A 27956-nucleotide genomic window follows, 5' to 3' on the forward strand; every position below is an offset into this window, starting at 1 on the left:
GTGGGCAAATTATGAGATTGAAACAAAAAGGCAAGCATCATCATAATTATGAAAATAATTATTCCTTGCATGAGATGGCATTCTTATAATATTATATTTGCCCCACGTTGCCAATTGCCATATTTTTAGATGACATTTCAAATTAAATCTGGGTCAGAAATAATTAAATATTTTTTCATGTACGAGGGAGTCAGAAATTATACACACTGAAAAGATTCTTGAAATAGTTGAGTGATAAAATGACGGCATTCAACTCATGATTTTAGCACCAGACACTATCTAATTATCCGATTTTAATTTGGTCACGTAGGATCCATGAAAATTTTAACCCCACGAATTTACATTAAAATACTAACCTTATGTTAGTGTTAGCGGTTCCGTCTGGTTCAGAACCATAAGTGGTTCGATATCTTTCCAGCCCAGGGCGGGCCGCAATAGGCTTGGTTAAACAGAAACCGAGTATCAGATTGAGACCAGGCCAAGTTTCAAGCATGTGCATGTGCATGTGCATGTGCTTGTTAAAAGCTCCATGTTTCTGCTGTTCAAAATGTATCCAACCCAAGCATTGGAAACTAATGTAAAAGGAAAAACAAAAAAGCAATGCAATCACCTACTTTTTCATTATTTCTAATTTTCTATGCAAAAACTGAAAAAAGAGCACGGACATTCGATCATTTCTGCATTTTCATTTACTGATCGGTACTTGATACGAATTCATAGTCTATCATTGACCTCGTTCTATCGTGCAACATACGTTCACTTTACCAGCCTAACGAACTTCCCACGGGGAAATAACATCTAAATTTTCAAAGGAAAAATTTGCAGTGCACTACAAAGAATCAAAGATAGAACTATGCAGTTGGCTTATTCCAGTATAGGAATAGTTCAGTAAAGCCTTCCCCTGCAATTGGAAGCTCCACACAGACACAAGCATCCTTCTCCAGGCAATAGCTTATAATGGAAATCATATGTCAATTCCTCCCCTAAAGATATCTGCTCGATATATTCAAGATTCAAAGCATTAGAATACTAAAAACTTGCAGGGTTACAAGTTTTCGATGGAAGCGGATAAATTTTTGCTTCTTGTTAATGGTTCATCAAGTTTAGATTCTTCGGAGGAAAAGTTGAAGAATGCTTACATCTCGGTTGGTGTATAGACCAATGTGTGCAAGCTGACTGTCCATGCTTTCAACGAGAACTTGATGATTCACGAGATTTGGTGAGCAACTAAGAACAACATAATAGGATCAAATTGGTGCTGAGAGTGCAACAACATCCATGGATAACGCATAAAGGTCACATCTTTAATCATGGACAAAAAACTTAGGTCAACTAAAATTTTAAATTTTCCACAACAATTTTGATCCATAGTTTAAACACAGTCAGATGTCACGCAAAATTCGAAATTGAATGGCAGATTGATAGGATTTTCACTTTAAGAAACAATTGGCTTCTGAGCTATCCCGCGTTGACAAAAGTTCGATGAGGAAAAATATTTAAAAGATGATAAACTAAAACCTTTATTACCTGTGATTAATGTAGCGCGAAACATTTCCATAATTTGTAGCGTCTATTACATATGGGACCTGCCCTTCAATTAGTCTGCTCATATCATTAATACGAGCATCGATCTCATAAAAATATCTGCAACCTTCTTTACCGTACCTGCCATACAAAAAAAAAGGATAATGTTTAACGCTGTCAATAACGATTTAAAATCATTAATATCAACAGGTAAATAAAATTAATCAGCCGTTAAAAAACAAAACCTGTTTCCTCTTTCATTTGCTTCCTGCTCGTCAATGACCTCACCAATATACTCGCATACAAAAGTCCCACGAAGAATCGCTTCCCGTGCCCTCACTGCCCAGCCCTACAATTCGGATGGACATTAGAGTTTAGTTCACTACAGAAAATATTCCATGTAGTTTCCGAGAGTCACCTTTTTTTCCGTTTTAAAAATTTCTAACTTCAGTTGAACTCCATTTTGCAAAACCCGGTTTTTACAGGCTCTACTACAGCAGCATCTTTGATTGCACTCGTATACTAGATATCCCTCCTGACAGTTCAAGAAAGAGCTTCAACATGTTATGCAGATAACATCTCCATGAAGAAGCATGAAATAAGAGCATCATCGAACATAAACGACCTCAAGTATTTGTTGATTCAAAATACAATTGAATGACATTGACCATACATTACTCAACTGTGTCATGAGCAGAGAGTACAGTGAACCAAGATGCAAGTCATGCAACCATGTAATGTGAAATGCAAACATGTAACATAAGCTCGGGAATATCAACTTCAACTTGTACAATTTGATTTCTGAGATGAACGCCGTACTATGTAATTATTAGAAGAATTCGACAGAACAATTTCGCAATGGTTCTCAAATATTTTCCTAGAAAAACATAGTCTATTACGTTGTGTGAATGATAAACCAGTAATCACAGAATAAGCATTTGAAGGTCGTCTTTGGAAAAAATCTGATAAACTAAGAAACCAAAAATAAAACCCAACAGCCAGAATCATTATGCACAGGTTCCAAGAATAGAACAGTTATTCAGTAAAACAACCATCATAAGGAAAACGCTTGAGAGTCGAGAGCATCCAAACTGAACAAATGGGAAAAATATGAGTATCCAGGAAGAAACTGTAGCTTACCTCCAAAATAATTCGACCCCGCTCATCATAAGGAAACCTTCCATTCATGGGCTTGCCATAAATATCTTTGGCATCTTCATAATCATTGTCAAAAAGGTACACATGATCACATGTTGCAGAAAAGCATGTAGAATGTGCACATGAACAGCCCAACTGTGAACTCTGGACAAAGTACAGATTTGAGCATTTTGTAAATCTGGTCAGAAAACTAGAAGAATGCATGTGCACTTATGAGGAGCACTGTCAATATTAGTTGCAATTCCAAAAATACAAGAAAACATTGTTAAGATCAAGCAGACTCCATTGTATCATTCTGTTGCTCAGATGTGAAAAACTGAAGGAGCATGCAGTAGTTCATGATACAGCAAATGTAATTGCACAACATAAAACAAGAAACAACTCATTTCCGATCAACTCTTTTAAGGCAAGTTGCATGAAATACCTCTGCTTCAAGAATAAGAGATTGATCGATTAATGACTTCGTAATGTAGGTAAAGTTTTCCCATGGAAAGGACACGGAAATTTGCTCATCGGGCCCCTCTGCATTCAAAAGATTTTCATCCACGACACAAGCTATTGGAACTGATTCCTGTCCGAAGCTTATATCATCACATAAAATGATATTTTTCTCGGAGAGATCAAGAGAAAAATGCCGGGAATCAATAACACAGTGGGATTCATCCATTGTCCACTCTGATGTCATAAGATTCGACTGAATAGAAGATCTTCCCTTAAATGAGCAATCTGATGAGGTTGCCAATGGAGACAAAATTGGTGACCTAACGCTAGGGGTGCATCCTTTGGGGCATATGAAGCCCTCACAATGCCATTCGACTAAAATGTCGTGCTCGCTACACAATTTGGCAGCTTTCAGGTATATTCTTTCCGGCAGATTTCCATAGCTAACCTCCAATGAAGCCACAAGGTTTACCTTGCAGCAAGCTGATCTTGCAACTGATAAAATTTCCAATATACTTGGTTGCAGTTTTGTTTTTTTAATTTCTGAAAATAACAGTTTAGCAACAGCTGAGCACTGAGAATCTGCCAATCTACCAAGAGTAGAAGCCTCAGGCACATTTGATTGAACCATGATATCCACCGGGTTAACTGACTTCGATGGAAGGATGCCTTTCTTCAAGGACTGTAATCTATTCCGAATCTTATATGATGCTGAATTCAAACCCCTTTTAAACCGTGGCCGTGTCAGTCTCCCTGATTTTAGTTTATGCGCATAAAATTGAATACCCTTCCTTGTCAATCGAGGACCAGTAGAACTCTGGCCCATGTGAGCAGCTTGATGATGACGACCAAGATCAGGCAGCAAATCAAATTTTAAGCCACAAAACCGACAAATAAATCTTCGTGTGCCCCATTGATCCCCCGGATTGGAGTTCTTCATTGAAGCTTGCGTCTCTGATTCAACTTTCTGCGAAGAACCTTCATCTTGATTCAAAGTAGAATTTGACAACCTTAAATGGGAGGAATGACTTGAAAGCACGTGTAACCATAACTGGTCTTGATTCCCAAAGTGGCTACCACAAGGAATACATTGTAAAAGCATGCACTGCTCAACAAACTCCACGTGGTGCCTCTCCTGTACATGAGCTTCCAAAACCTTTTTATTAGTAAAAGAATCCAGGCATATTGCACAAACATAGCCCCTGAAAAGCCATTGTGCTTCTTTCCTATGGCTATCTATCCAGTGTTTTCCAAGCACTTGATCATCAAGCAACATTTCTGAGCAAATTTTGCACTTGACAACATTTTCTTCAAGATTTCTATCATGAGACATCAGCATCGAAATTGGAACCAACTCTTCAATAGTTGATGATGCTTTCTCTATTTCCCCGACCCCAAAGCCCCAGAGCTTTCTCAACCTCTCTTTTTCATGGTGCACCAATTTCATCAGAAATTCCCCAACCCTAGGATCTTTGGAAGCCTCAGAGATTGCCCATTGAAACTGTACTACTTTGGGTACTGGGTTTCTCAAAGACAATATACTTTTCAAAAGCCTGTAAAAGAGTTCACAAGCTTGGTGCAACTGCAATTTTTGCTCCCTGGAGTGGCAATCTTTTAGGAGATCTATGAATACTTCCTTTGATACAATCCTAGTCTTACCATTCCTAGCACGTTTAAGCCAGCTAGGTATATGTTTCTCACAGTATAAAGAATGGCGTTTCGGGATTTCGAGGCAAGGATCATTTCCAACTTGGGGCCATGAACCTATGCACTCTACCATCTCATCGCTGCTGTGAGCCTGCTGAAGCTGCTCAGGTTTCTCCATCATAGTGCTTGCTGAGATGAAGCCTTTTCCCATATCTATCATTGGATCAACTTGGGCAGGAGTTTCAGTCACTCGCTCAAGCACAAATTGTGTCGGACTTTTACTCTCTTGATACATGACAATTTCCTCCCCTTTTCTTTTAAGGTTAAGAACAGGAGATATCATATTCTTACCATCAAGTGGCCTATGTTTCTTGCAAAAGGCAGAACCAATAAGAGCTCGATGTTTGCATTTAGTCCCAAGAACTGTGGTGCCTCCACACATAGGTGAATCAGCAGAATGCATTGCTTCAGTTTTTGCTGAATTTCCAGCAAAACGAGAAGCCAAATGCACACAACAATACACATCACCTTCATTAGCATACCTCACGCACTGCCTTCCTTTAGATTCTATGAAAGCTATGCATTGTCGATTACGATCTCCTGATTCCTGGAACTTTGGCGTTACAGAAACAGAAGGGGTCAATTCCACATCTTTCGCCTGAATAACTTCCACATTTCCATCCTCGACAATTATATCATCCCATTTATCAGAAACACATCCAGTATATGATGCTGGGGCAACTGCATCCTGGAAACTTATTGTAGTTGGGGTCTCAGAATTCAGTGTCGAGCAGTTTACAACACCATATCCATTGAAAAGAGTAGAGTTGGTTTCAGAAGGAGCAGAATGATGTGAACTAAATGCATGTGTATCTGCGCGACGAACCTCAAGCTTAGGTCTTTTCCTGCTTATCTGAACCCCTCCAGTCAATGCATTATCATTAATAGGCTCGTTTGAGCCTATAGTAGAGCATATGGGATGTGAAACTGAAAAACACCTCATCACCTCTTGTTTCCAACTCTTCCAATCAGATCCCAGTTCCATTGGTCCTGCTGAACTTGACCTAGAGTTTACCTCATACCATAAGATGGAGTCATTCAATTCCTGAACCATGAAAATTGTAGAAATAGTTGTATCTTAGAAATCTGTGGTAAAAGATAAAAATAAGAAAGAGGAATTCACTGCATTGAAACAGGAGAAATCACTATGAGATTCTCATTTTTGAAATCCTATAACATGGCAATCAAGGTGCATGGTAAGTTTCCATTTACAATAAGAGTATAATATTTACAATAAGAATATAATACCAAAGTCCAACGATGGATGATGCCCCAAGGATAACTCTCAGAAAGAAAAACAAAATTACAAACCATTACAAAGAAAATGCATGAATGTTAACCAAACTAATCATATTTGACACAAACAAGCATTCAGATTTGTTTCACATCAAATCCATATATCAGGAAAGTTTCGCAAATTTGTATGTTCAAACCTACTCAGGTATTTGTGGTATCAAGAATTTCTTCTATATTAACTAAAACAGCAGACTATAACTTATCAAGATATGCAGTGAGCAAGGTAAAAAAAAATGCAAAACATCAAGCCATGTGTAGACTCTACAAGCCAATGGGGTAAATGAGTACTCCAGTGAGGCTAAATACTACAAAGTACACCAAATTAAGTGGTTATCTCAGTTAAATCGAATAGTATTAAATTTGCACCAATGACTTTCATATCAACGGACAACTATGCATGATTGAAACTTGTGTAAGTACCTCTTTAAGCAATTCTACGCATTCAGCATTATCTGCATTCTGACATTGTTGCATCCAAGGCTGCAAAGAATGTTGAAGCCAATGTGAATTCAGGCAGCTCGGCAGTATCATCTGGGGAAAGCAAAGACAACCAGTTGTGACGTTATATTGATCAGGAACATAATAAACACTGCCAATCAGACGGTGAAAGAACATCATTATCTCTCTTATACCAGCTAAACTGCTATTATCCAAATTTTTACATGTGGTACATATATAAATCAAGTACAAAACAAAACCAATGAACCATCAAAACTTAGCAAAGTTCAATACATTTGATGTTTTGTGTTATATTGGAAAATATTTATATCCAGGAACCATACTGAACCATTCTAACAATAAATTCAATGAATCTTTGCATAGGGTAACAACTAACTTGTTCAGGGCAAAGGCAATTTATAGCAGTTAGAAATTTAGAAATATACACACACCACCACCACCATAAGCTACTACAAACATAAATTATTTTGTAAAGCTCAAACCACAAAATAAGGAGTATAAACAGTGGGTGATAAATCAAAGGTGCACAGAATAGAAACAAATCAATAAATGGATCTATGGTGGCAAAAAACACCAACAAATTTCAGCTCAAAAATGAGCAACAATAAAAACTTGTAGCTATAACGTTCTTTCAGATTTTTATTCATAGCCACAGTAGGCTAAGCTTAATTTTAACTTCTAAAGCTGCAAAGTGAATCGTAATAGAAGAAATAACTATAGCTACCTAGATTTAACCTCCACATATGGAGAAATAAAATTAAACAATACGATATTTTTTGTTGTTTAAATACTAAATGAAATGAGAGAGGATTTTTACATTTTGAAGCTTCAAAAGCATCCTTCCAAGATCAGAATAAACTTTACATCGTGAAGCCTCCATTGCGAATTCCTTTAAAACCATCACATCACGAGCAGTCTCAACCAGAGCCTGGATTGCCATGAAAAGAACTTAAGACATAATTCAATAGCAGCAGAATCGATATAATATGCCAATCTGGAAATCCCTTCATAGACTCATGCTTAGAAATTAATGTTGGGCGACATAAATAAATGAAGGATTAACTTCAAAAGCAAACCTCACGGTGCAACTGGTCGAGAATATTTAGCATGCTCACAGCCAGCTTTTGCATAATAAAACGACGAGCAAGAGTTAAATCTTTCACCATTTTCAGACCAACTTTGTGTGTTTTATATGCAATTGGCTCCGGGTATTCGTTGATTGGACGAACTAGTAGCACGTCAGCCCAAGAATAATTTCTAGTCCGAGGAAAGAATATAACAAGATATTGTTTCCTGTCGTGAGTTGGTTTTGCTTTCACAGTCAATAATGGCCAGTCAGCCCTTGCACATCTAATCCCTGATTGCCACTTCCCCCTCCACTACAAGGGTCAAAGCTGAACAGTTAGTATCAAATAATCCTCAAATGATTTTTCTAAAGACTTTTCACAAGCACGCGAGTAAAACTTCATAAACATGAACTTGTGGCAGAAATATTACAGGGAGTTGAAAAAATTTGTCAAACAGCATAGATCAGAATTCCTGTGGTCTATTGCATTATTAACCTCCAGCATAACATGTGCAAATAAAAACAAATTCTAGCATTTTAGATATCAATCTTTGAGCTCAAATTTCATGAAGCTTGAACATAAATCTGATGCGTTATGCCAATTAACGTGATCATCATGCCATTTTAAGCATTTTGACAAAATTTTAGTATTTCTGACGTTGTGATACTGAAGTTCCTGGGGTTACATTATTCCACTCAGAAACTTCTGATCATCATAGAGACCCTAGAATCAATGTTGGATATTTGTTTTTTTCTTCAACTTGGAAACTAGATCCGAGATATCATGAGGAGCTGGGTAACAGTTATAATGAACACCAGATAGAAACTACCAACATATATTTATAAAATTGTGAAAAGGTTGGTCAAAAGAAATAGAGTTATATATACCTTCACCCAAACTGCTTGGGCTTCATCTAATTCTATATCTCTGATTTCAGGATGGTATAATCCCTCTTGCTTGTCATTTGGCAATCCACTTTCACCAGTATCAAAAACTATCTGAGAGTGATCTAAGGCAACATCAGGTCCAGAAAAATTATCCCTGTGGTCTAAATGATCCTCTTCAGAATCATGGGAGTCACTGGAGAGATTTTGGCCGTCAGCATCAAAATCATTATACATATCTACATTAGAGCAGCCTTCTGAAGAAGGGAATCTCTCCAAAGTAAATTGACCACCATCCTCCCCTAACTCATGAGACTCAACCCCATTTAACACTACACCATTCGCTTTGAGATCTTCTTTCCCAACTTGTTCTACATCAAGGAAAAATTCCGATTTTCCATCATATTTATAAGCTCTTTGCAAGCCATGTTCAGGACGATCGGATTCTCCCACATTATGTGCACCAGTACATGGGAGTGTTTCCATTGTTTAAAACTAAACGTTTTGATATGAGCTTATGTCCATAAAAGGTGTTGATCCAAATCAAATCTGCAGCCAGACACCGGGAGGTTAAAGAGACTGAAGGGAGTATACAAAGAAAATGATGATGCAGCTAAAATATAATAAATGTTCCCATGCATGCTTATGTCCGAGTCAAAACCATGAACATAATGCAGAGGAATTAAAATACGACGACAAGTAATGCAATTTAGCAAATTCCTCGTCCCAGGAATTTAACTGTTATCTCTGAGATTGAATTCAGAGGCGGACCCACACCGGTCTAGTCATACTTTTTTTTAAAAAAAAAAAAATCAAAACGTTTTAATTAATATATTCCACCATCAAAGTAGTCTCAAGGCACCACTTCACTAAAATCATCATTCGAAATGAAATTATTTCTTCCTTTATACCTCGATCCACACAGTCCAAAAATTTCTAAAAAAGAAACAATTTCAACAAAAAAATAATTATCTGATTAAAAGTAGTTAGCATTTAAATGAAGATCCCGTTAAAGCTTGCCAAATAAGTCAGATTGTTATCTCTCTATATATAGTTTTTCAATAAAGCTCCATTTAGAATTAATGTCATTCCAGCTCCTTGCGTGGAGATCATGCCCGAACTAAAACTCACCTAGAGACGTCCCAAGTCCATACAGGCGTGAGTTGAGCTTGTACTGAACACATCCGTATAATATGCAGAAACAGATAAATAAATTATTGAAAAAATTTAAAAGTGAGAAAAACAAATCACATTGTTTACGAGACAAAACAAATATGCTAATAGGCTAATAGCATAACATTTTTAACTTCAATATTAGTTCTTTCAACTGAATTTCAAGAATTACATGCAAAGACAAAAACTTTACCCAGTATGCAACATTGCACAACATTCCCCTGCCAAAAATCACACTTTTCCAATGCATGCCCTTTAAATGGCTGTCAACACCCATCATTTTAAAAAACCCTAAACATCGTCTCATTTGAAGCAAAAATTAAAACCCTAAACAAAATCAAATCAAAGAAAAAAATAGTGTAAGAATTTAGCACAACAAAATTAAAAACCCCCGTACAAAGATTTTACAGGCCACAACACGTGAAAAGGGGGCAAAAAAATTAATTCTTGAATCCCCTAACGCAACAGTAAAGTTACAGTCAATGGCACACGAAATCTCGACACTAACCCAATTTAATTAACCAAAAAATTAGATCGATACAAGTTGTTTCCTTTATATCTGGGTCACACTTAATTTTACCTGTAAATTTGATGGTACCACAAGGAAAAAAAGAAAACTCTTGGCTTAGGCCATGGCTGTGCTATGCAATGTAACCATTAAACATGTCACACATACACCAACAATACCCATATACACACACATAACAAAAGGGAAGCCAAAAATAAATAAATAAATAATTCATTGACAAATTCAAGGCCGTGTAGGTAATGTACCTCGAAGAACTGTGGATCACCATACATAAATTTTCGAAGTGGGTTTATTTTATTTAGACGAGGAATTGCAACTTTTGACTAGCAATTTATTAGGGTACTAAAATAAGATGTGATTTGTGTGAGTGACCAAATACACTTTTGGCTGGGAAAATTGGGGTACGTAAATGTGACAGGTCCAACATGAAAACAGGGGCAAGAAAAGGAGAATTAAAGGGTGGGAGAATGGCAGATAATCGGTGAAGGTGGGGTGTGGGGGTACGAGGAAATTGTAGGGGTGGAGCAAAAAAAAAAAAGAAAATAGTGAAAATTGGGGAAGAGAGATTGTGTTTGTATAATTGTATGTATAGTTAGGGCTGGATTTTTGAGGTCTAGGGGAGGAATAAATGGAACTTGTAACGTGGTGGGGGGTAGATTTGGTATTTCAGGTCACTGGATTGGGGGTAGATTGGGAAATTCAATGGGGTGCGGCTGGTGTTAATCTAATTATTTTATGCATAGGGATTCGAAAAATATGGCTTCAATTTGGGAAGATAACGTTGGGTTTTGACGCAGTTAGACCCATATAACACCATTTTAGGTTATTAACCACCAGCGTGATATATTTACATACACATTTATAATTTTAAAATATATTATTTGTATTTTAAAACCTTATATTTTGCAATCGTATTAATTTTAGAAAATATGATTTGGCTAGATGAAAATTTACTTTTATTTTAAGAAAACAAATCAATTAATTAAGATGTTAAAAAAATACGGGAGTGTAAATTATTCTCAAATTAAAATTTATCGAGATAAGGTTAAAACTAGAAGTTCATATAAATGTATCGAATTTATACCACCATGCTTTATTAATTAATTATTAATATATATATATATATATATATATATAAATATTTGATTTAAATTCAAAAAAATTCATATGACAGCTCGATGACGATGGATTTTTCATTTGAGAGCTAGAAGCATAAAATTATTTTCCAAAACTTTTCTTTCTTTCAAAGGAAAAATAATTTCGTAAGACAATGTTAATATGATGTTATTTTCGTATACATAACATGTTAATATGTTTGTTCCAAAAAAAATATATTAAGATATAGAGTAATTAACGCTGGAATTATCCATAATTTTTTGAAAGATTCTTCATCCCCGTCTTGAATATATATTTCACATAAATTAAGAAAACAATTGGAAAAAAAAATTTACAAACAAAATTTTTAGATTATCCTTAATTCATTAAAAAAACAGTTGTACATTTTCCGATACTTAGGCTCCGTTTGGTTGGATTATTATTAATCAATGTATAGTTTATCTTATCTAATCCTACGTTTTTCTCGTCATATTATTTATTTTTTTATTAATTATTTATTTTACATCAATCAAATCATTAATTATTTATCTTACATCAATCAAATCATCGAATTTAAATTACTATATTACCCCTTTATAAATAATATTATTCATATTTTATTTATTATTAAAAAGGTAAAATGGTAATTTTGTATTTTTATATAAAATTCAACCCATCAAATCAAATAAATTATAATCTATCAATCAAATCAATTACTATATTCACTATCATTTCTTATTTATTTTTTATTACATTACATTATATTACTTATCTATATATTATTTATCCTATCATCCAAACCAAACTGAGCCTATTATAGGTTATAGGCTATAAGACGGATGAGTATAAAAAATAATCATTTCAATTTACAAAAGTTTTCTATTTTTAGTAAATTTGTGATTCATCTATTGCGAACTTATCTCATCAACTTCTTGAAATTTTTAAAATCATTCAAATGTGCTTCAAAAATAAAATAAAATTCATTCAAATGTTGTTTTTTTTATATAGAGTTTGGAATTTTTATGTTATATGATCATGTAACTCCTGTGTAAAAATATTATGAAAGAAAACCATAAATTCAAAATTAAGGAAATTTTATTTATCACTAAAAGATTTATATACATAAACATGCTTCACGCGTGCCAGATATTCTAGTACATAAGTTTGAAATCAAGATCATCATTCAAAAGCTTTAAATAAATAAACTGCTAAAGATCTTTTTTTTTTTCCAGAAAAGATCTTTTTTAAAGTATCCATACATCATAGTGAGACTTTTTTCCAAGTGGAAAAGGGACAGCATTAATATATTGAGGTATCGTTTGGTTTGAGGTATGATATAAGTAATATATAGATAAGTAGTGTAATGTAATAAAAATAAATAAGAAATGATAGTTAAAATAGTATTTGATTTGATTGATAGATTATGGTTTATTTGATTTGATTGATTAAATTTTATATAAAAATGTTAAATGACTATTTTGTCCTTTTAACAATAAATAAAATAAAAATTATATTATTTATAAAGGGTAATATAGTAATTTGAATTCAATGATTTGATTGATGTGAGATAAATAATTAATGATTTGATTAATGTAAAATAAATAGTTAATATATAGATAAATAATATGATGAGAAAAACGTGGGATGAGATGTGATGAGTTATACATATATTAGTAATATGGTGAATAGAACGGTGTCTGAATGTATAATATTAGTCAATTATGTATATATATATATATTGAACAATTTATACGTACATGCAAATTATTTTTATGAAAGCTCGCTCTCTTATTTTCAAAAGAAAAACTTTCTTACTACAAATTGTTATTGCCTATGGGCATAGGGATTGATTTGAGACCGTTGTTCAAGTTTTTTGTTTGCAAGATTTAAATGGTCCATAATTTTTCCGATTAACAATTGAAGAGTCGAGAACCAACATGTAACTTTTCCGGCCGCTTTTTTTGGTTCATACCAGTATATTTATAATGTTCCGGCGCCGCCGTAGCGCTCTATTTTTTGGTCCAGACAAGTTTGTTATTTTAGCAGCTAGCTGTCAAAATCTGTGCACAGGGGATTTAGTGAAGGCTAAAGAAATTCATGACCATGCTGTCATGATGCAATATATAACTCGGATTCGGGCTTCGCTTATGTATATATGCAGGCAAATGCAAGTACGTATTTGAGTGGTGCCTAGGGAGTTTTTGGTGGTTTGTACATGGTTTTGTTCCTGTTATCATTGCTTGTGGTCTTCCAGAAAAAAGCTCTCTCGTGAGGGTCGAACAAGACTATGCCTAACGCAATGCCGACGCATGCAGCGATTCCTGCTTGCTCGAGCTTGAACTGGAGTAGAGAGAATATTCATGGTTTTGGTAATGCATTAAAGATTACATATTTGTGACCGATTGTGCAAATATTAAGAATGTTGAAATTACTGTTTCTACTTTCATATATAACATGTCAAATCTTGATATATATAGTATCGTGGAATGTGATAATATCAGCATATATATTTCTCAAATGAGATGCTAGGGAACATATCCTTCTCATTTAGTTCAAACGGAATACAATGATTCAGCAGGTCAAAATTTGATGTTAAAACATCCTTTTGCATATATTACCACAAACTCAAACCAAGATTGAGTACAATTAATTAATGATATATACATGTTAAATAGCTCTCTTTCTCAAGCTGCATGTGTATACCAGATGCCTTGGATTTTAACATCTTTTGGGGCCTTTAATCCCAAATCAGTCTCGGCTTGGTTACACTTAATTAATCTGATCTTTCCGCCAGTTAATTCGTCGCCTCTTCCTCCAGCAGGCAACGCTACCGCGCGTTGTCATAACCGGTAGATCCACTTCTTCCCTTTGGATCAAGAAAGGAATATGAACCTCTAGAATTAATACTCCACTAAGATTAACCATCTGGTTTTCCTGATCATGCATGCTACAAAGCTGCTTATTAATAAATATAGTGAAGAGGAATGGCACTCGTTCGCCACCTAGCTAGCTAGAAGCTGTACTTGTCATGGCAGCATAATCTATGCCATATTCTTTCTCCTCAAACTTTATACATATATATGTGCTAGCTGCCATCCGAAGATACCTCAAATGCCAAATGGAAATGGTCCCTCAATCTCATCGAGAGAGTAGCTTAAACGAGCAAGGAGCTTAGCTTAGTCTTTTGCAACTCTAATGGAGCATTCTTGTTTACACCCTCTGCCTTCACCTGTGAATGATGTTGGCTCCAAGCATGGTTTCTTAGCTTTGATCGTATGTGCCCCACGCAAAGGCGAAGCCGTCGACACCCCTCCTTCAGCGTTACTTCCCTGTAGTATAGTATGAATCAGAGGGCCGGGATATTATAAGTTTTTGTACTAGGAATTAATTTTAAATAGAGATACATCATACATGATGTGAATATGCATGAAACCTTGCATGGGTTGTGTTTCTCCAGTTACAATTTTTTGTGCTTACTATTTGAGAATTTCTGATATTTATATTTCATGAACTCGTGTGCATCAGTACTTTCATAAAAATTTACTGTGAATATCCATTTTCAAAACGTCCAAAATTTTCGAATGCATGGTACGTAACTCATTAATTAATGATTTCACTTAAGTATCATTAATCTTGCTAATGCACAATGATAAACATGTCACCGGTCTTGTGTCATTCCAACTTTCTTAATTAGCTACTAAGGTCTTAGAAGTGTTACTTTAAATCCGGGTTATATAAAAACAAAATGATCTGTTTTTTTTAATTTATGGTTTTTTTTCTAAAAATATAATTTTTGTTTGAATAAATACTTATAAAACGTTTTTATAAAAGTGTTTTTTTAAAAAAACTTATGAAATATTTTAAAATTTGTTTTAAGAATAAATATGGGTTTGGATAATTATTCTATTAAAATGTTTTAACATTTCAAAATAATGTTATTCATAATTATCTTTCATAGTTTCATTCCAAAAACAACTCTCAATTGTTTTTTAAAAAAATTATACTTAGAGAGTACTTTTAAAAAAAAATTCAAAAAATTTTATAAAAATATTATCCAAACACATATTTTAAATTTTATTTTACTTATAAATTTTTTTTAAAGTACACGTAAGAAGGAACCGTAATTTCGAGAGAGTTTGAAAAATGATCTTGGTCAACGAAATTTTTTGATTTATGACCTTCCTTCAAAAAAAATTTACAAAATGACCTTCAAATACAAAGGAAATGCAAAAACAAAACAAAAAAAAAAAATTGAGAAGGTTATATTTCCAAATCATGATCAAACAAGGGTTATTTAGTTAAATAAATCCCCATAATTTCCTAATAAATTATACATTTATACTTCCCCTCGTTTTGTCTCTCCATTGCCAGATGCCTAAGGTCCACCGCCCAAATCGAGGAGTCGATGTCGTGGTCGTCTGGTCGATCTCTATATATGTCTCTCGTTGCCACGCGCCAACACCGATGAAATTGAATTATTATATATTATTAGAAGTGAATTTTTTAAAAAACAAAATAGAAATGAAATTTTGAAACATAAAAAAAAAAAAAAAAAAACCAAAATTGCAATATATAATCAAATATATAGAATATATTGTAGTTTTCCGGCTTTTCAATTCACGATTAATTATTCCGAACAAATCGTAATATGAAAAATTAAAATGATAAAGTCACGTTAGGACTTCAAAAATGTAAAGCGGAAACTTAAAAAAGATTCGTTCGTTTTCAAAAAATAACATACGAATTTCCTTGAAATATGTAGAGATCGAAGCCTGGCTTCATGATTTGCAAAGAGATCCAGGTCATCCGATTTCCATCCGGGTCCGGACAGTGCCCAAATAAAATAGCATCGACCCACTGTTCGAATGAGATAACATCGACCCTTCCGATTTATGGACCATGCAGGTACTTGGCCATGCAAAACGCCTTTCGAACTGTAAAAGCATTTCATTCCCACTTTCTTAAAAGCCGCGGGTGACCTTGACTACACTAGCTAGATTCCAAATTTATACCAAATATAATTTATAATAAACTACTCTTACTTATTTGTTTGTCCTCTCGTATATCAATCTTCTCATTTGGAAAAAAAAAAAAACATACAAACAAAAACTTATATTACCTTAAACATGAGAAAATACTTGAAAACTTACGTTGTTCGATGACTGAGGATGCAATATATCACATAATACTAGTCAATTGTTTCGCTACCCACCGTTGGATAGTGGAATCTGATTTTTTTTTTTAGTTAATGGAATATTTGTTTTTGTGGGATAAAACAATCAGAATGTGGTATTTGAACTATTTTCGGTTTAAAATATTTGAGTTACATAATTAATATCAGTAATAAATTTGCGACAAATAATCAATAATTTACTATTCGGTACATATTCCTTCTATTAATGTTGATCCACCAACAAATTAAATAGTGTTGCTCTTTGGGCGGATCATCTCCCGATATTTATTTTCTGTTAATCATATTTAATTTATCCATCGTCTGAGTTCTAAAATAAATAAATAGATAAATTCTCAATACTTTAGATGATAGTTTTGATCTCATGCGGTACGTGTTTGAGTGGTTTATTAATAATAATAATAAAAACCCCACTAATTAAAACAGGATCTTTTTATGAGTTGATAAATAGTATTTTGTTTTTAAAATTTTACAATTAGAAAATAAAAAGGCCGCAGTCTTTTTTAAGGTTAATAGTACAAATTGAAGTACATCAATATATATGCACTTAAAATTAACCATAATATAATATATATAAAAAATAGAGTAAAATCTATTTTGGTACACGAACTATTGGTAAAATGTCATATTGGTACACGAACTATTGAAAATGACTTAATTGAAACATGATCCAATTAAAAGGTCAATTTTACCCTTAATAGAAATTAATATTATATTTATTAATTTTAAAATATCATATTTATTTAAAAATTAATTGAGTAAAATTCAATTTGATACACGAACTATATGTAAATGTCAATTTGGTACACGAACTATAAGAGAATGATTTAATTGATACATGATTTAACTAAAAAAGGTTAATTTATCCTTTAGTAATTGATTTTAAGTTCAATTATTTTTTATAATAAATTCAACTAAGTGTACATTTTATTTTTTAAATTAATTTTTATTTATTTTAAATTAAAATTTATATTAATTTAAAAATAATAAAAAATAAGTATCTTAATATTTTTATAATATATTTATATTTTACTCATTAATAAATTATTTATATTTTTAAAATATTAATAATATAAAATAAAATGGTATTTTTTGCTATCTATGTAAATAATTATCCATTAAAAAAAATTGATATAAATTATATAATAATAAAATCACAAACTCAATAAATAAATCATATGCAAGACTAAAATATATTTAATAACGATAAAATATAATTAAATAAATATTTATTTATTTATATTTAATTTAAGTGCGAGTAAAAAAAATATAAAATTACAAATTATTAAATCGAGTAACAAAATTTTGGGTTTATTAAAACTACGTAAATTGAGACAATGAGTGAGATTTTTTCTGTAATATTTGTTTTTTCATGATCTAATCTTTAATGTTGAAAATTTTTACACTAAATTTTGAAAAACTAAAATGGTGATTATGTTTGTTTCAATCATTTAAACACAAGATCAACAGACTTCAATGATATATATTTTTATCATATCAATATATTATAATATTTGTTGAATAATTTGACTTAACAATTGTTTATCATTATATATATAATTAATTTTTAAATAAATACGATATTTTAAAATTAATCAATATAATATTAATTCCTATTAAGAGTAAAATTGAACTTTTAATTGGATCATGTAACAATTAAGCCATTTTTAATAGTTTGTGTATCAATATGACATTTTACCAATAGTTCGTGTACCAAAATACATTTTACTCTTTTAAAATTAATAAATATAATATTAATTCATATTAAGGGTAAAATTGACCTTTTAATTGGATCATGTACCAATTAAGTCATTTTCAATAGTTCGTGTACCAATATGATATTTTATCAATAGTTCGTGTACCAAAATACATTTTACTCAAAAAAAAAAAAAAAAAGCCATATAATATTTCATACAGAACAAGATATTAAGAAATGAATAACAACTATTTACACAAATTAAACAAACGAAGAAATTAGAATCAATTATTCACGGCGGGCGGGAGGGCGGTGGCTGCGGCCTTTCCTCGTCTCGGCAACCGCCCGTTCATGTGAATCGCACACTTGCGTCTTAAATTTGCACCCGAGTTTCGACAGCCAACCGCCTCTCTCCACGTGTCTGCTTGGGTTCACCTCCTCTATTTTCTCGATCGTCTTTTTCATGGTGCAGTACTCCCGCTCCAGCTCGTGCACCCGAGTCCGCATGCTATCCATGCGCACCCGCAGCACCTGGTTCTCCTTCACCGCCGCTCTCCACGTCCGCCTCTCCTCCGGCGTGATCGCCGCCGACGCCGCAGCGTCGTCCTCCACTCTTCCTCCGCTCTCGCTAGACGGCCGAGACTCGGCGGCGATATAATTTGTCCCTGCGATGGCATGGCGGAGCTGAAGCTGCTCGAAGAACAGCACCTGAACCACCGCCCTAAGCGGCAGACGCTCGTTTTGAGCTGCGTGAGTGCACGCCTCTAGAGTGAGTTTCTGGCAATCCAGCACACCGCAAATCTTCTCCCTCTCAGCTTCTGATAGCCATGGATGAGCCTGCATAAATTCGTTAAACATTGAATTGAGTATTGAAATTCGTGATTTCGGTTATTAATTTGAATTTGAATTATTATTATTATTTTTTACCTTGAGATAAACATCGACGGCTCTATAAAGTCCGTCGTCGAAGATTCTGGCGTGATCCGGCAGCGCAACGGCGAGGTCGTAGAATTTATCCGGCTTCAAATTAGAGTCGGAAGCAACTTCCGATAGGTAACCGTCGAGCAACTTTCCCACCAGAATTAACGCCGCCGATCTGAGATTACCGCTCTCATCTTCGCTACCTATTATATTTACCGATCTCTCTGCAATTCCTTGAAGAAAATATCTCAAAATCTTTTCCACACAATCCACATCGTACAACGTTTCATTCAAGTACGAGTAGCTGGGAATTAGCAAGTCATCCAAGGTGGCGTGCTCCAATTGAGATCCGATTTTCTTCTCCAGTGTTGATCTACAAACCTCCGAAGCATTCAAAATATACGCAGTTCGCAGCAATCCGAACAAAAATTTCGTCGATTTTGACGATAGATTCGAGTGCGAGGTTTTATCTACAGGAAATTGTGAAACAATCGTCTCTAGAAGCTCTCTCTGTTCATTCTCTGTTGGAACCCTAGAAGACGACGATGGCTTCTTCGCTGTGCGCGAGATTCCGGGAATGTACTTTTTCGCGTAGGAAATCAAACAGCTCTCTATAATTTCCGAGCTCGAATTCAAATTTTTCATGGCGAAAATCAACCGCTTGAGAGTCGGAAGATTCAAAAGCCATAGCTCATCTAACCATGAATCCCCACCACCTGCTGCTGCTCCTCCTTTACTGAATCTCGCACTCCCTCTAGCTTCATGCACACCTATGTTGCTTACAGTTTCATCACTCACCGGCCAGCCGAACAGCGAAGGGTCTACGGCGGCGGCTTTGGTGGCAATGGCCTCTATACATCCCCAAACAATGCCGAGATCTTCCGCCATCGGTAACAGCTTCTCGCATAAGGACAGCGTTTTTACAGAATGTCTGATGTTCTTGAACACAGATTGGGACAGGAAAACATCAGTTCTGGAAATGAGATTGTCTGCCGAGAACTCTTCGCTCATCTGCAAGTACTCCGCGGCACATCGGAGGGCGGCGGCGTTGGTGGCTGAGAGATCTACTTTCACGCCGTAACAGAATTTCGCGGCGTTCTCGAAAGATTCCGAACCCCCCGGAAAATCTGGGAAGGTGATGTGACACTCCTCCTCGTCCTCTTCAATGTCTTGATCTTCTTGATTGTCGTTGTCAATTTCCTTGTTGGATTCATCTGGGTTTTGGACTTTTGTGATTCTTGATTGGTTTTTCTCTTCTTCAGTTATCAGCTCGTGAAGTTTCCTACTTTTTGACATCAGAGGGAACTGAAAAAATTGGTTCATCCAGAGTTTAGGCATAAGAGAACAAGAATATCAGTAAAAGTTCTCAACATATGACACCACTTCTGTGGTATTTGAGGAAAATGGACCTTGTGAAGATGAAAGGCCATGTCAGCAACTTCGATTATGACGTCACTCGGCAACCCTGTTGTGCAAAACCTGCAATTCCAACGCACAGAGATTCAAGAAGCAAGATTTGGGAAGCCAAAAAGGAAATAAAGAAAGAAATCTGAGTTCAGAGTCATGTGGGAGTTTGAGCTCACCATGCCTGCCCTTTGGAACTGGGTTTTTCTGATGCGGGCTTCAACATATTCAAGCAAGAATCATGCAGAGCTAAAGGGATTCGATTTGACTACGTGTGCAATGAGTACCAAAAATGAGCTTCACTTTCTGAGTTTCTGGGTCTTGTGGAATGATTATGTTTGTGGAAAACTAAAAGGGGGGAAGTTTTCCCTTGTTTGTGCTTGCAATGGAGAAATGGAGGAACAAATTCAAGAAACTTTGGAACAGACAAATGTGGCTCTGAGCAGAAATCGAGAAAGGTAAATTATTAAAGTTCAAAGATAATTGGTTTCGAATTTGGATTGATTGGTCTTCTTTTTTCCTCTTTTTTTTTTGGTGTGGGGGGGGGGGGGGGGGGGGGGGGGGGGGGGGGGGGGCCTTTTATTTGAATCAAATTAATATACCAGAATCTTCCCTCTTCTCCTGTACTTCTATATGTCTGAACTGTGGAGTGAATGGGAAAGAAGCTTGAAAAAAGGGTTGGTTGGATTTTGAGATATAAAGTGGGATTTTGAATTATTTCAACTTTATAAGAAGCATTTTTTGGGTTTCAAAATGAAGAAAGAAACTTTTTTTTGCTGTAATTATGATCATGATCATCTGAGTTGTTAGGTATCTTTAGTGTTCTTTTTAGGTTATTTTAGGCCATAAAAGATTCATGATTAGTATACTCATGAGCATTAACTCATCAAAACCTCGTGTTCATTACTCACTGGTCAAATTGACCAATAAACAGTCCATTTTGCTTTTGAGGTTGGACATAAAACTATTGCAGTGATGCCACTTAATAGTTCAATGTTTTTGTAGTCGAATGAAATACCAATAATATCTATCAACAAGATCTAAAATTTTTTTAAAAAAAATCTCGGGTATGAAACATAACTACACCTCCCTCCTATAATATGTCTCTTATTAAATTAGAACACTCACCTCAACACGATATATCTGTGCATGTGAAGTTAGGTTTGTCACATACACCCCATGAACCAAATTCAAGTCTTATTTTTTTGGGAAATTAGAAAAAAAAAAAAAAAAACCCCAAAATCAAAATATTCAACAATTAAATGGAGGGAATTGTTTGATTTTTCTAATATTTATTTTGTTGATTGATTTAGGGACTGAAGCTCACATGTATTAGCGTGAATGACACTTGTTGAGCATCGAATCTCGATTCTTGGCATTAATTACAACATATCTACCCACCGTACACTTCCTTAAATGCACATTAAATTTCAATATTAACTCTCTTCCAGCCTGTCTCTGATTTAATCTCCCACTCCCACAGGACACTTTAAATTTTTTTAAAAAAAATTTAAGCAACATGGAATCTCACTATATCTTTGCAGTTGCAGATGTTTGCCCCCCACATCTTAACATGGATTCACAACTGAACTTTTCAGGGATATATATTTGTTTACTTATAATTTCGATATTTTTAAATTTAAATCTTATTCTTTTAATTTTTAACATTTTGACTTAGAACTGCGTGGCATGACATCACATTAGTGTCATACAAAGAAACTAAAATGACACCCCAAAAAAATCAGATTAGACCTTAAATTTGACGATATAGACTCTAAAAAATCAGAAAACAAAAAATGATGATATTGCAGTTTTCCTAAGTATTTTTTTATAAGCCGACATAGTTATACTTTTGCCATTATTTTACAATTTGTGTCCGAAATCCATTGATCTTATATATGAACTAATTATATCATATTAATTTAATAAAATTAAATTTTGTACTAGCATGAGCATAAAATAACATGATGCTGAGTAAAGTGTAATTATTACGGCTATAAATATGTAGTAATAACGGGAAAAAGAGAGTGAAAGAGAGCGCAAACCCCCGTGAGAAAGTTTATATAATTATTATTATAATAAAGTTGGCACCCTGCACAAGGTGAAATGTATGCTCAACCTCAATTTACACACCCACTTTTGGTGCACATATCATCCAGCCAAAATATTTATATAAAGAAAAAAAAAGATTGTGTCATATAATCATATTATCCATTTTATATATGTGCCGGTCCATACGGTACATGAACTGATGCTTCTTATATTTTAATTAAACATATTTAATCGAACATTTGAATAAAAATAAAAATAAATAGAGTTATCAGATGATTAATTTAACATATTATAGTTAAATAGAGCCATCGCATGATTAATTGAACATATTGTATTAAAACATAAGACGATATTCTAGTTATATCAGTGAATATACATAATCGACCCTTTTCTTCAATTTAGTTCATATATAATAATTTATGGGTTTTTTCTTTATATACTACTTTAATCTCAATTATATAATTTTTTTTCTTCACGCTGTTAATAAATTCATTGAAAATATCAATTATACAGAAACTTTTTCAATTTTGTTTTGTTTAATGAGTGCTTATATAAATAGGTTTTTTTTTTCGCAATACTTATTAATTACATACCCCAAATTAAATAGAGAATATTAGAAAAAAGAATTGACGCGATATTGTTAAATATAAATATGTTCTTATAAGACAAATAAAAAAATAAATGTAACAAGTATAACTACAAGAAAAGTACAACTAATTATGAAACATAGATGTATGTTACGATCCGGTCGATGCTACCCCATCCGGATAGTGCCTGGATGGGATATGGACGGCCCGGATCTCTTTGACATGCAATGATGATTCGAACCGTTTAATTTGGTTTCAGGACAGTGTCCTGAAGTCAGCATCGATCGAACAATATGTTACATGGTTGAGAACATTTTAGGGAACGTGAATCCAAAAGAAGATAAAACAAAAGTTGGTGTAACATGAAAGTTTGCGACTTTTCATCAGAAATTGATTATCGAACGATGTTACGCAGCCACCAACGAATCCAAACTAACTACCTACATCATGTTCCTTCTTAACTCAACCACGAAATCACTCACATATGTTGTCACATATTCCTTAAATTCTACAAAAAAAAATTGGTTATAATAAATGCATATTTAAAAAAACCCAACATCCAATAATTCATAGAAAAGAAAAAATAAAAATAAATCAGACTGGAATGTAAATCACTAACTGCTCCCTTTAAAAAAAATAAAAAGCTTTATTTTATTTTTTGAGATTTTAAAAAATGTAATTAGATAATATCAAACTAAGATAACTGCAATGATTTTAAATTTTATGTTTTATAATATTTTTGGATTAGAAGTAATATATAATAATTCAAATTCGGATAAAATTGAAGTAGTTTTTTCTTTGCATCAAATTCGGATAGGATGGAATACATTTGTATATCAGTAAACTTCTCATAAATTTTTTTCAACATCATATATATGTTATAATAATAATAACTAGCATAATCGCACACACGTATTGCGTGTGTATAAAATCATATAATATATTTGTTATGTAGAAATATTATTTATTTGATAATATTTAAATTTATTTTTTTCATTTATAAAATAATGTAAAAATAAATTTAAAATTTATTTATCAATTGATCTTATCTATAATGTTTAGTTGAGAAAAATATGAAAATTTGAAATATCGAAATTAAAAAAAAACAAATAAAAATAAAAGCGTAATATTTATATCACATAAAGATAATTTCGACAAATGAAAAAATAATGTCTAAGGGAGAGATTCTTTATATATTGAGAGATAAATTAAAAATCAAGATAATTCTATCAACCTAAAAAGGTACACTATAATACGCTATTTAAAGCTCTAATAACTTTCAATTATAACAAGAAATCAACAATAAAAAAATAGAAGAATATAATTATAAGGTAGTAACAAACAACATTCTGTATTAAAATATAAAAATTATCCTTGCAAATACTAACACAAATATTATCGCGAGCACACAAAAACAGGTTTACTATGGCAAACAATTCTTTTTATATTGGAAGGAACTAATAAAAGATAAACAGGTTACTATTTTCGCGTTTGGCCAATGGCAATTCAATAAACCATAACGGGAAATTGCGACTACTGATCTTCTGGATGGTGTGAAGTAGAGTTGTACAAAAACTTGTACAAAGTACACCACCATAAGCAAAAGGTACAAACATAAGTCACTATTGGACGCTGTGTCGGTACAACTAGTAGAACGGAGACTATGGTTATACAAGAAAGTACGAGGTTATATCTCAACCTTAATGTTGATAGAGAAAGCAAACAACAATAAAAACTTGTAAATTTGAAAGTCATTAGCGGTGCGGTGACCATTATATCAACTTGGTCAGCCCTGAAGGTTCAAGAGGCACTGCCATCACTATTATTTGATGATGGATCAATTGAAGGCTTCTTAGTTGGTCCAGACTCAGTGGTTGAGCTCGTGACCACTCGCTTGACACCTCTTCCAACGACACCCAGATGCGTAACAACAGAAGTGTTATTTGAATGAGCAGTGGAAACAGTTGGAGACTCGGTAATTCCAACAGTGTTGGCTGTACCCATCTGAGAAGAGTTCATTGCTACTGAAACTGCACTTTTCTCACTAGCCTTTGCTTTTGCAGATATTATCCCTAAGATGTCTGAGAGGATAGATGTTGGGTTTAAAGCAAGCTGCTGAAGATCTTCTAGCTGCGATATGGAAACAAGTAAATACAATGGCAAAGATGCTCCAAGAATTGTCAATATTTGATTAAAAGCTTACCTTCTTTTCTAGTTCATCACACAGGCCAGTCAGTGTGTCAATCTCAGATTCTTTGACAGCCAGGAGATCAACTGACTGGGATGCATCAGAAGGTGGTGGATTAAGTTCTCTTGATTCAGAGGCAGCCGGTGTCTTTGCAGCAGCTTCTTGACAGATCTTTACTTCATCTGTAAGTCGCTGCAGTCTAGACTTGCAAACTGAAATAGCCTTCTGGCAATATGGAACAGCTTCTGCAGGTTTAGAACCAATTTCCAAACACAGGCATATCCTAAAATTTCTAGGTTCTCATGTTAAGAAATCTTCTGGAACCAATTTTGACATGTGTAAAACATTATTTTGAAACCGCGGTAACGCAACTGATGCTAATCCATCATAAGCCCTCAAACTCGCAAAAAATACTTTCGTACTATAATGTTCAACTTTTTAAAGGATACAACTCAGCGATAAGTCGACTGTCAGATTCAACCAGGCGCTCCAAAATGGATAGGGATTTCAAGTAGTCACTAAGTGAAGTTTCAATATCCTCTGGACAAAGCAGAAAGTTTCCATAATGAGTAAAAAATGACCACATAACCAAGCTATTTAGATATAGTCATGATAACAATCTCCGAAACAAATTGCAAACCTCTTTCCAAAGCTACTTCTGCTAAGGCAGACAAGATATCCACCTTTTCCATAGTGTCCCCAGAGTGCTTCTCAACAATTGCCCGAGAAACATCTAGCATCTTCCATGCCAAATCCAGGTCAGATTCTTCCTCATCACCATCAGCTAGGTCTTCAGCATCACTTTCATCTTCTCCTTCTTCATTTTTCTCTTCTATTGTTAATTAGAAATAAGAAAACCACAAACAAAAATGCATTGCGTGCTTGAAACAAATGTTGCAGAAAAAAAGGTACACCACATATACATAATTCCTCAAAATCCTATATAACTGCATCCTTAACAGATTACACACACACCCGCTCTAAATAATTCCTCATATTCCCAAATAACTGCATCTTTAACAAATTATACATATCCACCCTCCCCAAGAAGTTAAACAAAGAAATCTGAAAAGATGGATCACTCAATTGGTATAACTGGTATTTGAGCAACTGAAAGCACTGCATAAACCTGTCTGAAAATTTCGGTTTCTACTATCCACCAATCAGTTGGAATGGCAGCAGACTCCCCCATGGATGGAGAGGTCATGGGTTCTCATCAACGCAACCCCCATCCCATGCATAATTTTAAAATAAATGTATATACACATTGAATTTCCTTCATAAGAGGATAATCATGAAGTTTTTCATGCGTAACATTATTTAAGCAATGAAGCACGTATAAAATCAGATGGGTCATAATGATAAAAAAAAGTATTCCTCTCCCCATCTTCAAGCGCACACACATGCTACCATGAACTTTTAACTTTTAAGTTCACCAGCCCATGATCAATAAAATCGCCATTTAAATCATAGCAGCACTCAGAAATCAGAGGAAGGAAAAACTGTTGAGAAAATTTAATGATCCAGAAGTAAGTCTTTTCCCAACTTCAATAGCGCACGCACACACTAGCATATACTTTTTTTAAGTTTACCCACTCATTATTCATTAAATGACCATTCCAATAATCGGTGAATATAGATGAATTAGACACTAAATTCCACCTGTAACTTCATCCAGACCATTGGTGCTTCCTTCTTGTTCAATAGTAGAAACTGAGGTAGCAGAAGATTCACCATTAACATAACTTTTCACAGAACCATCTTTATCACAATCTTCCTGAGAGACCCCCTCATTTTTCGGCATAGAACCCAATGGATCAGCCTCCTCTTGAGCTTTACCCAAAAGTGCGCATCCGTACTTATAGTAAGCATTGACACATTCAGGAGCGAGTTCACCGAAACGCGCAACCCTGAATGCATTTTCAATATCATAATCAATTTTATCACACACAAGAATTTCTGGCACAAGAACTACCAAAAGGAAATGTGAAATGACACGATAAGTCTTTGGGCTCTGCTCACCTGATTTCTAGGGCACGACTGAAGCAATCAGTAGCTTCAGCATAATCACGTTCCTTAACGGCATTAGAGCCACGCACCATCAACTCCTCCGCAAATTCCAGCGATTTCTCGTACTCAACACCAGACACAACAACCGAGCCTTCTCCGTTGCTCACATTGTTGTCGTTATTGCAAGTGGATTCGGCGCCGCCGAAATCGACTCCCGACTCGATGGTAGCTTCCACGGAATTGAGGTTTGTGTCAGCCGCAGGACCCTGTGCCGAAGAATTCGCGGCTTCTCCCGCCATGGTTGGGAAAATTTGGAAAACCCTTTCGCTCCTTTGTGTGTTTGAAATGGAAGAAATGAGAAACCCTCACCGCGCAAAATTGAAACCGAAAGCCTCGTAATAAAAGCGCAACCTCGACAAAACGACGACATTTAAATATTTGATTCAAATAGAGCTTTTGCGCTCAAATTGTGGAGAGCGGCCCAACTCCGAATTTGAGTAATTGATTAATCTTTACTTTGCAATTAGTACAAAAAATTTATGGCCCGGCCCAATTTGTTAGTAAATTTGGTTCC

General features: G+C 34.4%; 3 protein-coding genes and 1 pseudogene across 10 annotated transcripts; all 4 read right to left on the reverse strand.

Annotated features, from left to right (window-relative positions):
* Positions 1 to 512: 512 nt before the first annotated feature.
* LOC140862273 (histone-lysine N-methyltransferase SUVR5) lies at positions 513 to 10832 on the reverse strand. 7 transcript variants are annotated; one of them, XM_073265278.1, is made up of 14 exons: positions 10484 to 10832; positions 9903 to 10036; positions 9668 to 9710; positions 8540 to 9085; positions 7662 to 7964; positions 7403 to 7513; positions 6547 to 6657; positions 3107 to 5875; positions 2665 to 2826; positions 1943 to 2059; positions 1770 to 1873; positions 1528 to 1665; positions 1140 to 1227; positions 513 to 993 (listed from the first exon to the last, which is right to left on the reverse strand). In XM_073265278.1, exons 4-14 carry the CDS (start codon positions 9020 to 9022, stop codon positions 886 to 888), a joined length of 4494 nt encoding a protein of 1497 aa, XP_073121379.1. In that variant the 5' UTR covers positions 9023 to 9085; positions 9668 to 9710; positions 9903 to 10036; positions 10484 to 10832; the 3' UTR covers positions 513 to 885. The 7 variants fall into 7 exon arrangements, with proteins under 7 accessions (XP_073121379.1, XP_073121382.1, XP_073121381.1 ...); XM_073265281.1 differs by lacking the exon at positions 10484 to 10832 and adding an exon at positions 10290 to 10405; XM_073265280.1 differs by lacking the exon at positions 9903 to 10036.
* Positions 10833 to 14017: 3185 nt separating this feature from the next.
* LOC140860769 (oxygen-evolving enhancer protein 1, chloroplastic-like) lies at positions 14018 to 15698 on the reverse strand (annotated as a pseudogene).
* Positions 15699 to 18407: 2709 nt separating this feature from the next.
* LOC140863943 (BTB/POZ domain-containing protein At5g66560-like) lies at positions 18408 to 20857 on the reverse strand. The gene is made up of 4 exons (XM_073267750.1): positions 20725 to 20857; positions 20551 to 20620; positions 19148 to 20446; positions 18408 to 19057 (listed from the first exon to the last, which is right to left on the reverse strand). The coding sequence occupies exons 1-4, from the start codon at positions 20769 to 20771 to the stop codon at positions 18509 to 18511; spliced, it is 1965 nt and encodes a 654-aa protein (XP_073123851.1). The 5' UTR covers positions 20772 to 20857; the 3' UTR covers positions 18408 to 18508.
* A 3746-nt stretch (positions 20858 to 24603) lies between these two features.
* On the reverse strand, positions 24604 to 27783 carry LOC140864575 (NASP-related protein sim3). Of its 2 annotated transcripts, none has more exons than XM_073268842.1 (6): positions 27395 to 27783; positions 27035 to 27282; positions 26013 to 26201; positions 25822 to 25912; positions 25388 to 25664; positions 24604 to 25314 (listed from the first exon to the last, which is right to left on the reverse strand). In XM_073268842.1, exons 1-6 carry the CDS (start codon positions 27679 to 27681, stop codon positions 24985 to 24987), a joined length of 1422 nt encoding a protein of 473 aa, XP_073124943.1. In that variant the 5' UTR covers positions 27682 to 27783; the 3' UTR covers positions 24604 to 24984. The 2 variants fall into 2 exon arrangements, with proteins under 2 accessions (XP_073124943.1, XP_073124942.1); XM_073268841.1 differs by having other exon boundaries at positions 26013 to 26204; positions 27395 to 27782.
* Positions 27784 to 27956: the final 173 nt, after the last annotated feature.

The sequence above is a fragment of the Henckelia pumila genome, chromosome 4, assembly GCF_033568475.1.
Source record: "Henckelia pumila isolate YLH828 chromosome 4, ASM3356847v2, whole genome shotgun sequence".
Lineage (NCBI taxonomy): Eukaryota > Viridiplantae > Streptophyta > Magnoliopsida > Lamiales > Gesneriaceae > Henckelia > Henckelia pumila.

Bases quoted from the DNA above. Each gene is read 5' to 3' on its own strand.
- LOC140863943 (XM_073267750.1), bottom strand. From the start codon at position 20,771: ATGTTGAAGCCCGCATCAGAAAAACCCAGTTCCAAAGGGCAGGCATG. The intron at 20,621-20,724 runs GTGAGCTCAAAC...TTGGAATTGCAG, and splicing joins AGTTCCAAAGGGCAGGCATG to GTTTTGCACAACAGGGTTGC. The intron at 19,058-19,147 runs GTAAAAAATAAT...GAATTTATGCAG, and splicing joins CCGTCGATGTTTATCTCAAG to GCTCATCCATGGCTATCAGA.
- LOC140862273 (XM_073265283.1), bottom strand. From the start codon at position 9,022: ATGGAAACACTCCCATGTACTGGTGCACATAATGTGGGAGAATCCGAT. The intron at 5,876-6,546 runs GTACTTACACAA...TTCATGGTTCAG, and splicing joins GCGTAGAATTGCTTAAAGAG to GAATTGAATGACTCCATCTT. The intron at 1,874-1,942 runs GTGACTCTCGGA...TCCGAATTGTAG, and splicing joins TTTTTAAAACGGAAAAAAAG to GGCTGGGCAGTGAGGGCACG.
- LOC140864575 (XM_073268841.1), bottom strand. From the start codon at position 27,681: ATGGCGGGAGAAGCCGCGAATTCTTCGGCACAGGGTCCTGCGGCTGAC. The intron at 26,205-27,034 runs GTGGAATTTAGT...AATTAACAATAG, and splicing joins TGGTCTGGATGAAGTTACAG to AAGAGAAAAATGAAGAAGGA. The intron at 25,665-25,821 runs GTATCCTTTAAA...ATGAGAACCTAG, and splicing joins AGTCGACTTATCGCTGAGTT to AAATTTTAGGATATGCCTGT.